This window comes from Trichechus manatus, unplaced genomic scaffold, assembly GCF_000243295.1.
Source record: "Trichechus manatus latirostris isolate Lorelei unplaced genomic scaffold, TriManLat1.0 scaffold00153, whole genome shotgun sequence".
Taxonomy (NCBI): Eukaryota; Metazoa; Chordata; class Mammalia; order Sirenia; family Trichechidae; genus Trichechus; species Trichechus manatus.
This window is the reverse complement of record NW_004444089.1, coordinates 1,973,983-1,988,723: the sequence shown is the minus strand read 5'-3', so window position 1 is coordinate 1,988,723 and position 14,741 is coordinate 1,973,983. Positions and strand designations below refer to the sequence as shown.

At 42.4% G+C, this 14,741-nt stretch overlaps 1 protein-coding gene across 13 annotated transcripts in view; it reads left to right on the top strand.

Annotated features, from left to right (window-relative positions):
• Nucleotides 1-14,741, top strand: part of DOCK9 (dedicator of cytokinesis 9) — a 333,393-nt gene that overhangs the window by 194,805 nt on the left and 123,847 nt on the right. For 12 of the 13 annotated variants that reach the window (XM_023740328.1, XM_023740325.1, XM_023740322.1 and 9 more), the window contains 4 exons: nt 2,142-2,316; nt 3,530-3,597; nt 13,299-13,373; nt 14,155-14,295. In XM_023740328.1, coding sequence (XP_023596096.1) covers nt 2,142-2,316; nt 3,530-3,597; nt 13,299-13,373; nt 14,155-14,295 — 459 coding nt within the window. The remainder of the gene's footprint in view (nt 1-2,141; nt 2,317-3,529; nt 3,598-13,298; nt 13,374-14,154; nt 14,296-14,741) is intronic. The other variant, XM_023740320.1, reaches the window with a different exon arrangement.

Below are 14,741 nucleotides of genomic sequence, written 5' to 3'. Positions count from 1 at the left end.
GCCTGTAGATGTTTCACGTGGACGTGTGAGTCTTTGGCACGGCCTGTAGATGTTTTACACGTACAGCAAACCTGTAGTTAGCAGGACTGTCATGTAGTCTCTGGAGTATGTTTCAAAATTTAAGATTCCACTTCAATGGGAGTCTCCGCCTTCAATTCTTTTTGCAGGGTGTGGCTGGTAGTGTTTTGCATTTAATGACTCTAAGGCTTCAAAAGTTTGAAATAATTTACTTTTTCATCCATGTCTTTTTACAAATTAAGCTGAAAATTTGTGAGTTATTTTTTTTTTTTTATTACTTCTGGACATTGTGAAAAAATTAGTTTATTAATGCTATCAGTTCAGGGAAATACCTAAACTAAAAAAAAAATTTTAAGTAGAACTGAAAGAAATACAGTTTAGAATTTTAAGCTCTAAAAGTAATTTAGAACTTTTGAAATTTATTCCACTTGTTTTGCAGATGAGGAAACTGAGACTCAGAAAGATCAATCTCTTAGTGTCAAGGTCTAAGGTTCTCTCCCCATCTTGAACTTTTTATTTTTGTAGATAATCATGAGCATGTGAAGAGTGCGTTGGGATGGGGCGAGAGGAGGAAGAACTCGTCTCATTTCTAGCCTTTTGATTCCTTTGATTTTTGCCTCCAGTTGAAGTCAAGTGAGGTCTAAAATTATGAACCCACAGCAGACGGTCTGTGCACAGTGGGTTGTGTAGCTTTGCCAAGAGCAGTGCTCTCCTGTGTTTCTAAGAACTGCGCGGCCGTTTGGAAGGGCCGCCTTGTCCCGGAGGCACATGCTGAAGGGCTGCCTCAGGCACTGTGCACAACCGTCTAGAATTTCAGTGACTGAGCGGGTAAGGGCCGTTCTGCACGTTGGTGGGAGTCTGAGTTACTGCCTCTTAGTCTATGGCTTACGAGGGCTCTCGCGGCATTTTTCTCAGAGCTGAATCTCTTTTTATTGCAGTAACCCTCAGCCCTGGGTAATTTTGCCCCCCTGGGGGACAGTTGGAAATGTCATGGAATCCTTGTGGTGGTTACAGCTGGGGAGGGGTGCTGCTGGCATCTAGTGGTTAGAGGCCGGATGGGCCACTAACCATCCTGCAGTGCACGGGACAGTCCCCACAGCAAAGAACTGTAGGCCCCAAGTGTCAGGAGAGCCGAGGCTGAGAAACCCTAGTCTGGCGTGTGTTCCTCTTCCATCTTTTACTTTTAGTCCGACACTTTCACAAGCGTAGAAACCAGAGACATGAAGGAAGTCTGTAGATAAGAGTCCAAATACTTTCTAGGATTCCTAAATGATTAGAGAATTCCAAATAAGTAAGTCAAACATTGATAGATCATGGCTTACTTGAAAAAATATAATACCATACTGTTTCATTAAGAAAAATACTCATTGAGGTGGAGGAATAAGACAATTTGAAATGAAATTTCGGTCATTCAGCAGATAGTTTTCATGTGCCTGTTATGTTTTAGAGACTAAGGATATTGAACAAAAGAAGGGGGAAAGTCTCTGCACTCATGGAGTTTATGCTCCACTGGGAGGGACAGATAGTAAACGAAATAAATAATGTAATATATCAGATGGAAAAATAAAGCTATGGAGAAAATACAGCAGGGAAGGTGGATAGTGATTGGGATCGTATGAGGGAGGGAGCTTGGAGTTGTAAATACTAAACAAAAAAAAAAACAAACCCTTTGTCGTCCAGTTGATTCCAATAGTGAGCCTACAGGAAGAGTAGACCTGCTCCATTGGGTTTCTAAGGCCGTAAATCTGTAGGGAAGCAGACTGCCACCCCTTTCTCCCGCAGAGCTGCTGATGGGTTCGAACTGCTAACCTTTCAGTTAGCAGCTGAGTGCTTAACTACTGCACCACCAGGACTCCTTGGAGTTATAAATGGGCGTAGTCCAAAATGCCAGTGAGATAGCACCCATCAGCAAATAATACCGGTTGTCATTGAGTTGATTCTGACTCATAGTGATCCCATAGGAGACAGAGTAGAACTGCCCCCATAGGATTTCCGAGGAGTGGCTGGTGGATTCGAACTGCTGACCTTTTGGTGAGCAAGCCATCAGCAAATAATAAAGAGAAATGATTTAAGGCATTTCCAATTCTTTAAAAATATGTTTCTTTACCACTTTTACATTTCAGAACAACAAAGTCAGGCGTTTTGCTTTTGAGCTTAAGATGCAAGACAAAAGCAGTTACCTTTTGGCGGCAGACAGTGAAATGGAAATGGAAGAATGGATCGCCACTTTAAACAAGATTCTCCAGCTCAACTTTGAAGCTGCAATGCAAGAAAAACGAAATGGAGACTCTCATGAAGGTAGGTGGGTCGGGCTTTCCTCAGGCCTGCACGCACTCTGAGGGGAGTCTTTATTTTTCCTGAGTGGGTATAGGAAGGTATAGGAAGTGTGTATGTGTATATATATGTGTATATCTACATATATGTATCTACACACACACCACATGTACATGAGAGATGGGTCAGATGTGAGCTCTTTACAAATATTTTAACAGTAAATGTGATTTTGCCACATCAGAATTTACTACCCTGACATTTTTTTAAGGAAATACTATAAAGGAGGCAATATATATAATGGGAAAAACCACAGCTTTGGAGACAGGAAGACCTGGGTTCAAGTCCAGCAATACCATTTTTCAGCTTAGTGACCTTGGGCAAGCTACTTACATTTTCTGAGCCTCAGTTTACTCACCTGTAAAATGGGAAGAAAACAAAACTGCTGGTTGGATGGGAACGTTTCTCAAGTACCTGACCTAGAATCAGCACTTAAAATAGTAGTTAGAGTTACTGTTTCTTTAATAATATCCTTTGGAATTTTCAAGACAAAGGATGGGTGGAAGCCTCAGATTAAATTGGTAGGAAAAATCTGGCTATGTTCTTGGTAATTCATGTGACATTTCAAGCCCTTAGACAGGTGATTCTCAATCCTGGCTGCACACTTAGAAATACCTGGGAGGTTTTTAAAATCTACTGCTTCCTTGGCCTCACCGGAGATTCTCATTTAGTTGACCTGGGGTGGGGCCTGGGCAGGCCGGATGGATGTGACCCTGTTGTTTGCAGCTAGTTGTCTATAGCTGCTATCAATTCTGATTCAGGAGCTCTCGTGGCGCAAGGGTTAAGCACTCAGCTGCTAACGGAAAGGTTGGTGGTTTGAACCCACCCAGCGGCTCCATGGGAGAAAGACCTGGTGATCTGCTCCCATAAAGATTATGGCCTAGAAAACCCCGTGGGGCAGTTCTCCTCTGTCACACGGGGTCGCTATGAGTGGGAATCGACTTGGCACATTACAACAACAACATCAGTTCTAATTCGACAATGCCCATGCTGTAGTAGTATTCAGCATTTTGCTCACCACCACTCACCTGGGTATCAGTATCTTTTAGAGGCCCCCCAGGTATCTCTAACATGCACCCAGGATTGGAAACCCCTGCATTAGAAAACACAGACGAGAAGCGGCCTTACTCCTTGCTGCCTTCAGTGACCAGTGACTCGGCTAATCTGTTTGCCATTTTAGACGATGAACAGAGCAAACTGGAAGGTTCTGGTTCCGGTTTAGATAGCTACCTGCCTGAATTTGCCAAGGTAATACCATCTTCAATCTGTTGCTCTTCATAGAATGATACTGAGATTTGCCTCATTTCATGCATTTGTCTGGAATGGAATCTGTTGAAATCCGTTCACAATTACAGTGAAACCTGTGAGAGCCGGAACTCTACGGGACTGCCTCGTTTTTCCCAGTCTTGCGAGTTTTCCGCCTTTGACGGGGTGCAGTCTTACCACTTTTCTGTCGCTCTCTGTTGGTGGAAACTTTGAGTTTCCCTCCTCTGACTGGTTTCCGCCTTAACAGGTTCTGGATTTCACAGGTTTGACTGCACATTTAATTAATCATTAACAGTCATGCTTTAGTTAACTCTCTTTTCTGACCTGAATGTGAGATGATGGGAAATACATTACTGAGCTGAATCAGATTTCAGTGTGTTTTCCAGGAAGTATACAAAGTATTGTCTTTTTATTATTCTTTAAGTGTTTTTTCTCTATAATATTTTATATTGCATCATAAATTTTGAAAAAATAACCAAAATACACAGATAAAATATTTCTATAATAACATGGTTCGTGCCACGCTTACGTATGTGTTCCCACTTAATCAAATTAATAGATAAAATTCCAAAGAGGCTGGACTGTAATAATCTTGTCACTAAACCAGAGAGGGATTGCCTGAGTTACAGAAAACGTTACTGACAGAGGCTTCACTGACATCTTATTTCCTGAGTCATTCTTGACAGAAAAAAAAGAAAAGTTATACCTGTTTTTTTTTTAATAATTTTCAGAAACTTAAACGTTACTGAAAAGCACAAAGAAAAACAACCATATTCTCACTACCCAGGTTCAACATCTGTTACTATATTGTTATTTTAGCTTCCTTTTTTAAAAAAATAAAATGAAATGTCAGTTACGCTTGCAGTTCTTTCTGAGCATCATGCCTAATCACATTCTTTCCCTCCCAGGTAAACCCCACCAGAGACAACCACGGTTATGAGTTTTCTCCATTTCTCTTCTGCATCTTTACCAATAATATATCTATCAAAACAATGCATATGGCAGTGTTTTGTATGTTTTAAAAAGTTTTAACATATGTATTATTCTGCATTTGCTTTTATTTTTTATTTCATCCTTACTTTTGAGATCTAGCCAAGTTCGTACATCAATCTAGTTCATCCCTTTTATTGCATCATGTAAAGGTTTTGCTGTCACTGTTCTATTATCGCCATTATTTTTCTCTTGCAAACAATGCTCCAAGGAATATCCTTGTCCTGTCTCCTTGTGGGCATCTATGAATGAGTCTTTTTTAATGAGAGAAATATCTTTGTCTTCTCTATCTAGCCCTTTATATTCTTACCCTATTATTGCCATTCTATTCTTTCTTTTTTTTTTTTTTTTGAGACTAGTGAAATAGCGGCCATAAATACCCATCTTTTAAACACTGTTATAGAAACCTGGTTTATCTATACACAATTATAAATAGGCTAGCATTCAGCATTGACCTTTATTTTATGACAACATGGCTGTTTTAAAATATAAACTCTCCCTCCCCAGCTAGGAATTTAGAGCATTGTTTTTCTTTAGAATCTGACTGCTACCGCAGTGTCTTTTTAGCACCTGCCTATTAAAGCTGACTTTGGTGTCATTTTTTAAGAAGGAAGGTAGAAGATTGTAACCTCCTCGTCGGCTGGGAAGAGTTTCACCTGCCTGCTTGTGTTTTTGGTGTTTGAACTTCTGTGTATCGTTTTTTTGTGTTGAGGTTTGCTTTTTTGTTTGTTTCTAGATGTTTTAGGGTTCTTACTTTCTCAAAGCAAAACATTTGAACCTTTTTTGGTTTTAATTCGTTGAAGCAAAATCTATGTGATTCAATCTAGAATTTAGAAAGTAACTTTCTATACTTAGTAAGTGAACAAAATGGTGGCTACCCAGGAGACTTGTAGTTTTTGATCCTAACATTGATGATTCAGAAATCTATATTCTTTTCCTGTGAAGACATACTGGAGTTGTGGCCCTCTTCTCTTGTATCACTGCCAGCCCCTGCCTGGCCAACGTAAGTCAGTATTACTGGATTCTGAGACCTAGGGAGGATGTTTAAAATTAGTGCCTATATAACTTACATTTAGAGCTGTTTTCAACCTGTGGGTTACAGCCAAGTTAGCTGAAGTCATTTTAGTCGGTAAAATCAGTTTAATTGGTTCAAACTCCCATTTCTTACCTTCTTTGTTATTTTTAATTTTTCTTCATTTTTTTTTTATTGGCATATAGCTTCCATAGGTAAAATACTCAAGCATTAATTATGTAGCTCAATGGATTTCACACCTTTGCACCCATGTAACCACCACCCAGATCAAGATACGGAACATTTACAGACCTTCAGTAGACTCGATTCTGCCCCTCAAAGCTGATAACCCTGTTTTTTGACTTCCATCACCGTGGATTAGTTCTGGCTGTTCTAGACCTTCCTACAAGTGGAGACATGCAATGTGTACTCTGTGTCAGGCTTCTTTAGCTTCACAGTATGTGACCCACATCTTAAAAAATGCTAAGTGGAATAGAATTAAAGAGAGTCAATCAAAGTATATTGCCCTTAATAATGATAGATAGTATTTCAGTAATTGTGTGTGTGTGTGTACTGGGTTGTGATATAAAATGTATTTCTAATTTTTGATCATGATCAGAGTTTGCAAATTGCAGCATTGTAAGGGGCTTTGCTTTTTCTTCCTCTACCAGCTGTTGGGTTTTAAAAACATTTTTTAAGAAGGAAGGTAGAAAATGCAGAAAGTAAATTTTCAAAGGGAGAAAGAATATAAAAAATGAAGATGTCCTTTTCTCAGTATCCTTCCACCAGTTTGTAGGGAGCGGTTATCTGTTGGTGGTCCATTTTGGTGGTGATGGGTTGTGCCCAGAGTGTGCAGTGTGAGGGGCCCAGGCACAAACTGGAGACCTGGCCCGCCTCTCAGCCATTCACAGTCGGGGCCCGTGGAAGAGTATGGTGTTGGCTGTGTATCACTCTCCACCAGCATGTCTGGGATGGGCATCATTTGTTCACCAGGATGGAAGGTTGACTGGTAACTTTTCATCAAGCTTACAGAAGAAATGGATTCTATGGTTACAGAATGGGAGATTGAAGTAGGAAGTGGAAGGGGGTGGGGAGAGAGGCAGGAGGCACACATCTGTGCAGGGAGAGGGTGTTAGTCTGAGAAGGAAGGGGTGAAGGTCAAGGACCAGGGAAGGAAGCTGTAAGAAAGGGTCAGGGCTGGGAAGCTGGGCCCCAGTTAAGTAAGAATTGCAGAGAAAAGGACCAGAACAATGGCAGAAGGCCAAAGGTAGTTGAAGGTATAATTCAATCAGCAGTCTCCTCTCTGGTCAACTCCTCTTTTGGCCTCCCTCATCCTGTTTCCCCGTCTTTTGTTTTCTACTGTGACCGAGCCGTAACCAAACAGGATATGATCGACAGGAAGTTGTGTTAGTACAAAAATAACTGGTGTCTCATTCTGGAATATTATGGAGAGGCCCTTTATTTATGGTGTGAATGATACGGGCTTAGGTTTGAAACATTTTGTGTATTCTTGGAGCCTGTGTTTGTACATTTAGTACTGAACTTTTCTGTTGCTTTCATATTAGGGGACATGTTGTATTTACCCTAAAACCTGTTCTTTTCCTCCTATTGTCTAATAGGAACCAAACATTGTTATAAATGTAACAGGAATTATACTATCAGAGTACGTAGTCTTATAAACATAATTTTTAAATTAAATATGGAACTGTAGATAAAGTTAGTCAATCGGTTTCTTCCCTAGAAAGTCAAGGAATTCATGTGGTCAGTTTTATAAGTCCTGTTACTAGTTATTCAGTAATTTCTTTCTCTGGTTACACTTACCTTAGGTGACACTGGAGCATATATCTATACATATATCTCACCTCCTTACTTAAAGATAACATGCAGACATGCAGAAAACCCTCAGCTCCCACTTTATTTTTCCTTCCACAGCTTTTCTGTTTTTGAGGAGCTTTGGTACCCAAAAACAGCAGCTCACTCTTCATTTGGTCTCCCCATGTGGCTCTGAAAGATAAGCAGAGTGTCATGTTAATCCAGAATCTGTTACGTCTTACTATTACTTCATGACTTTTCTTTTGAGCGAGTGAACTTATCTTTCTAGATGATGAGTCCACAGTAGAACACAGGACAGAGTATGGTGTCTCAAACTTTCTAGTCTCATTAAGGATGAATAAGGGCCAGGGTGCAAAGTCCAGTGATACTTACTGGAGCCCAAACAGTTTCACAGATACCTTTTCTGATTTTTTTAAAACCTACTCTGTTAGTACATTCTTCTTCATATCTCAATCCATAAAATGATGTCATTGCATAACAATACCAAGAAATTGGCAGGGATTGTATTTTCGAGGTCAGCTGGAACTCCGTTTCTTTAGCCACCTTATTTCTGTAACACCTTAATATAGCTTTGTAACATAAGGGATGAGATAATGATCCTGGAGAGTTGGATATCTTGGAAGTAGTGGAAATAAATGATGGGTACCCTTTAAATGAAAAAATATGTATTCTGGCCCCAAAAGATTTTGCTAAGTCTTCATATTCCAACCAGTTCTGTTTTAATGACCCAATAGTCAACACAGTATTTTTCTGATAACTCATCCTCAAAATAAGGTGCCATTAGCCATAGTCTTTGGCTTTTCATTATTTTGCCTGCTCAAAAATGAACTTAAGACCACAGAATATGCCTAAAGCCAACACCAGTCCTTCTGGAAAGTCTTGAACACTTGGTCCGTAACTGTTTCTTAAGACAAAGAAGAAAACACATTCAGGGTGTGTCTTTAATGATTGACTCAGAGTTTGAGGGTGTCGGGGGATAACCTTTCTAACTTTTCTGACTTCCGAGAAGTGTCCTTTTCTACAGACGATGTTCTATCACTTAGCAATGTTTTACAGATGTCTGTCGGGGTCATTTCTCTCTCTCTCTCTATATATATATATATATGTTGTTGTGTGCCGTCAAGTCAATTCCGATGCATAGAGACCCTATAGGACAGAGTAGGACTGCCCCATAGGGTTTCCTAGCCTGTAATCTTTAGGGAAGCAGACTGCCACATCTGTCTCCCACGGAGAAGCTGGTGGATTAGAACTGGAGACCTTTTGATTAGTAGCCAAGTGTTTAACCACTGTGCCACCAGGGATCCTTCTGTGTGTGTGTGTGTGTGTGTGTATGTGTATGCATACGTACAGAGAGACAGAGATTTAAAAAAATGTCTGCATCACTGTTTGTCCTTTTAATTATATGGAGCTCACAGCAGTGATTCTCACTTTATTCGTTTCTTATCTCCCGGCACAGTCAGAGGAGCCTGCTGGCACAGTGGCTAAGTGCTCGACTGCTGACCGAAAGTGGGTTTTTTTGTTTGTTTTAGCACAGTCAGCTTGAGACAACAGGCATCTTTTAGAAAGACAGCAGGAATCGCATCTACACTAGAACCCATTGCTCTGTTCTAGTGTCTGGGATCACAGTATTTGCTTCTGTTGAAGGACTCAAGCAGACAGTTAAGTAGAACGTGTTGCTGTTGGTGGTGGCTTGCAGCGCCTTGTACGGACAGGAAGCGTCATGGGCAGTACGCACTGTGACGCAAATTCTCTAGGTTCTGTGTAGGAGATTCCACTGGCACAAGTTCTAGCTCTTCTAATGTGAAATATGAGGGACAGTGATAGGCAGGATCTGGAGAGAGCCCATGTCTTAGTGTACTAATGCTGCTGTAACAGAAATACCACAGAGTGGGTGGCTTTAAAGAACAGACGTTTATTTTCTCACAGTCTGGAGGCTAGGAGTCTGAATTTAGGGTGTAGGCAGGGCTCTCTGGGGCAGGGTTCTTTCTTGTCTCCTCCAGCCCCTGGCAGCCCCAGGGGTTTTTTGGTGTTCCTTGATTGGTGGGTGGATCCTTACGTGCCGTCTTCCCTCTGTGTAACTCTCCTTCCATGCCTGTCCTTCTCTTTTGTAAGACCCCACTCAGAAGGAATTGGGGTTAGGAACCACCCTACTCTGGTATCACTTCCTCAACTGGCAACGTCTGTAGAGAAAAACCCTATTCCCCCAAACACGTCACATTCCCAGCTGCAAGGGCTGGGATTTCCGCGTATGTTTTCGGGGGACACACCTCCGTCCATAGCAGCCTGCCCCAGCCACATGTTTTACTCTGTCAGCATCAACAGAAGATTTGTAGGACTGTCGCTTAACCTCCCTAAATCTGAAGATCCCATAGGTAGTATCCAGATAAAGTTTGTCATGGCAAGAGACTAGAGCCATCATCTCTTCAACATTTTTATTCAGAAATGGAGATGGGGTCCAGGGAGGCTGAATGGCTTGCCCGGGTGAACTGAGCTGGTTAATTACTGAGCCAAAACCAGAACCCAGTTTCTCAGTTATCATTCAGGTGGTCATTTGATATTGCTAGACAGTTGGTTAGATAGAGCCGTGGTAGAACTTGGTTCATTGCTACAAACCTGTTAGAACAACTCCATGGATTAGAAAATTAAGGAGATGTTTAATTTCCTCATTAGCCGTGGTTAGAAATCTAACAATAGACCCCTCACCAGTCACCAACACAGCAGATAAGACGCCTTCTGCACTTTCTCTGTTGTGGCAGTCACTGTCCCACGGGGTGGCTGGGAAAGTAGCGGATGACAGAGGACGTTCTGTTTTGACTCTGTAGTCTTAACAGTGGAGATTGAGAATAACGAGGAGCTCTGACTGCCAGGAAGACCAGGATAATAGGTTTAGAGGCACCAGGCACAAGAGATAATGAGGTGGGAGCTGATTTCTATATTGTGAGCGTCTTAGAAGCTTTTCCTTTGCTACTCTATTTTTCTATTCCAAATCCTAGATCTCCAGCCTGCATGCTTGCCACCGTACGTCCTTTTCCCTCCACGCCTTCTCTTCTGCCCATCCCTTCAGTGTTGGGGCCCCTGGGGTGCTGTCCTCAGACTCCCTTTTCACACTTTCCTCCGTGGGATCTCTTCCGCTCTCAAGACTTAAATTTTCCACCTCCAAGCTGATGCCTTCCACATTTGTACTTCCAGCCTGGTGCTCAAGTCCCAACCATCTGCCTACTGGATGTTTCCACTTGGGAGTCCCACAAATGATACACCCACTTTGTTCATCGTCTTCTCCACAAACATGCTCTTCTTCCTGAATTATCCATCTCAGTCAGGAGGTGCAGCATTCAGCAGGTTGCCCAAACTAGAAAGGTCGTAGGATCTGTATGAGTCTTAGTGTCTCCTCAGGTGCCTGGGTGGTGCAGCTCGTGCTTGACTGGTAACTTAAAGGATAGCAGTCCGGACCCACCCAGCGCCACTGTGGAAGAAAGACCTGGCAATCTGCTTCCATAAAGATTACAGCCAAGAAAACCCTGTGGATCAGTTCTACACTGTAACATGTGGGACCACCATGAGTTGAAATTGACTTGATGGCAGTGGATTTGGTTTACCATCTCCTTCATTTGCACTGTTGTATCTCTCCCTTCTTCTCCAGGCCCATGGAGACTGCTTGAAATAGTACAGACCCTCACGGTCTCTCCTGTATTATCACAACAGCCTCCTTGTCTCACCATTTTTTAATCCATTGCCTCACTGCTGCTCAGGTGGTGTTTCTGAAATGCAGATCTGGTTATTTATTCCCTTGCAAACTTTATGATTGTTATTGTCATGAATGAATTCCCCAGTCCTTAGCATAGAAACCTCAGACTCATTTCTCATCACTTTTTCCCTCATGCACAACCATTCGGTCGTGATGAACGACTTGCTCATTGCTCAGGTGGGGCTTGCACCGTTGTACCTGTTGTTCCTCCTCATAGAATGCCTTCTCTCCTTTCCTGGCCAGGAGTCCTTGTCCTTGAAGATGGGCCTTCCTCTGGGATGTCTTCCCTGACTGCCACCTCCTCGTCCACGTTAGCTCCGCCATACCTGAGCCTTTATTTTCTCCTCCTTATTGCTGTTGATGCTCTGTCTCTCCAGCAGGTGTTCGTTGGGAGTGGGAACTTCGTTTCATTCATGCTTGGATTCCCAGTTGTGCCTGGAACACAATACTCTCTCAATAAATACTTACTGAATGAATCAGTAATGCCCCCTCTATACCAAACCAGTCCTTGTAGAGTCAGTTCAGACCCATGGTGACCCCATCTGTTGCACAGTAAAACTACTCCATAGAGTTTTCAAGGTTGTGACCTTTTGGAAGCAGATTGCCAGGCCTTTCTTCTGAGGTACCTCTGGGTTGGTTCAAACTGCTAACCTTTTGGTTAGTATTTGAGCACGTAACTGTTTGCACCACACAGAACTGTCCTTTAAGATCTGCCATAGTGTTCCCTCCCTCCCCCATTCAAAAGTGATTGCCGTTACGCTCTTGCTTACACCCTCGGTCTAGACAGGGCTCTAAACCTTTCCTGCATCTGGAATTGTTTCCAGCCACAGTGTTTCTGTTCGTGCTATGCATCCTTTCCATTGAGCCTGGGATGTTCATGCTTTCCTTCTCCTGCAAGAGACCTCTTTAAAGTGGTAAAAAGCAAACATGTCACCTTGAGGACTAAGGTGTGCTTGACCCAAGCCATGGTCTTTTCAGTCCCCTCATACGCAGGCAAAAGCTGGACAATAAATAAAGAAGACTGAAGAAGAATTGATGCCTTTGAATTATGCTGTTGGCAAAGAATATTGAATATCCATGGGCTGCCAGAAGAATGAACAAATCTGTCGTGGAAGAAGTACAGCCAGAAAGTTCCTTAGAAGCAAGGATGGCGAGACTTTGTCTCACATACTTTGGACATGTTATCAGGAGGGACCAGTTCCTACAGAAGAACATCATGCTTGGTAAAATTGAGGGTCAGCAAAACAGAGGAAGACCCTCAGTGAGATGGACTGACACAGTGGCTGCAACAGTGGAGTCAAGCATAACGATTGTGAGGATGGCGCAGGACAGTGTTTCGTTTGGTTGTATGCAGGGTCACTATGAGTTGGAACCGACTCGACGGCGCCTAACAACGACAACCCCTTCGTCCAAAACTCCTCCTTTCTTCCATTACTTTATAAAGCCTTTTTAAACAGTTGAATGTTTAATGATTCTCTTGCTTTCATTGTATTGCTAATGACTCTCCAGTCGATTGTCAGCTTCATAAGGAGAAGGATCATGTCTCAACTGTTTTTTCTACAGCACTTACGTTGTGTGCTGCATACTTGATGGTCTGTATTTGTTCGTTGATAGTTGACCCTGAAGATGAGGTAGAGTTGCTTGAGCCTGACTCTTCAGGACAGGCCACATGTTTGGCCACTTCTGTAAGAAAAGGATTTTTTCACACCCAAAAGAGACCAGACATACTGGTCTGACAGAGACTGGAGAAACCCCAAGTGTATGACCCCTAGACACCCTTTTAGCTCAGTAATGAAGACACTCTTCAGCCAAAGATTAGACAGCCCCATGAAACAAAATGAGACTGAAGGGGCACAGCAGCCCAGGGCCAAGGACGAGAAGGCAGGAGGGGACAGGAAAGCTGCTAACAGGGAACCCAAAGTTGAGAAGGGGAGAATGTTGACACATCATGGGGTTGGCAACCAATGTCAGAAAACAATATGTGTACTAACTGTTTAATGAGAAACTTGTTTGCTCTGTAAACCTTCATCTAAAGTACAGTAAAAAGATCATAAAAAAAGAAAAGGATTTTTTAAGTGTAATTTTTATTTGTCTTGTCATCAGAGTACCAGAGAAGCAGAAATCAAACTGAAAAGTGAAAGCAGAGTTAAACTTTTTCACTTGGACCCTGATGCCCAGGTAAGAAACATTTTAAAATTTTTAACTAAGTGGGAGGAGGAAAACTTTAGACAGGATTCTCTGTGTATTTGGGATTGATAAGCAATATAACAACAATATAGAAAATTGGGCAAAGATAGAAAGCGCCTGTACCTTCGTCACCGTAGCACAGCTACAGTTAGTATCTGATGACTAATAGGTGCTTGGAAATGGAGGAACACTTATTCAAAGACATTCTCAACTCCCCTTGAGTCCACAAGAACATGTAGTATACCCCATGAGCAACCATCACTGTACATGCCCCGTAATGAGTGATATTTTCCGACTAGCCCAGACTCTGTCCCAAGTACAAGCCCTTCAGTGTCTGAGTCCACTTCTCTGCCCCAGCGAAACCCGGAACTCCTGTGCGGTGAGGCCCGTCACGGTTGCCCACAAGGTGCACAGGTTTGGGGAAGGCAGAGGTTCCGCTGTATCTCTCCCTGTTCATTTGTTGTCTTTTTTTATAGACCTCCTGCTCCCCGTTTAACTTTAGTCATAAGTATTTTTCTTTTCTTCTGTAGACTCCTAACCACGTGTGTTAAGCTCTGTGTGGTCATCCACCCAGTAGCTAGACCATCATTTACTTGGCCATTAATCTAAGATTAGGTTGTTCTCCATTTTTTAATATTGGCAGTAACACTATTGCAAATAAATGCGTCTATATAGCTTTTTCTTGTTTTAGACCATTTCCTTTGGGATACATTGGTGATGGGGCTGTCCAAATGGGAGCGTAATATGTATATATGTGCGTTTTCTTTTAAAGAAGCTTGACTATCCATCCGCTGAGCCAGAAGTGAAGCCATTTGAAGAGAAGTTTGGAAAACGAATTCTGGTCAGATGCAATGATTTGTCTTTCAATTTGCAATGCTGTGTTGCTGAAAATGAAGAAGGACCCACTACAAATGTAATTTTCCTTTTACAAAATAAAAGAATTTTTTTTCTTTTTTAATATTCAGAGGATTTCCAAGGTGCCGGTTGCAGGGCAGTCAGGATGTGAAATTCTAGTTTTTGGTATCACAGAGATGCTGGGGTGAAATTATTCCATAGAGCCAGTCAGCCTCCAGGGACAAGATGCTTCTGAGGAGGGGTGAGGATGGTGGGTTTCTGTTTGGTGCTCCAGGACTTCTGAGGAGGGGTGAGGACGGTGGGTTTCTGTTTGGTGCTCCAGGACTTCTGAGGAGGGGTTAGGATGATGGGTTTCTGCTCAGTGCTCCAGGACTTCTGAGGAGGGGTGAGGATGGTGGGTTTATGCTCAGTGTTCCGGGACTTCTGAGGAGGGATTAGGATGGTGGGTTTATGCTCAGTGCTCTGGGGCTTCTGAGGAGGGGTTAGGATGGTGGGTTTCTGCTC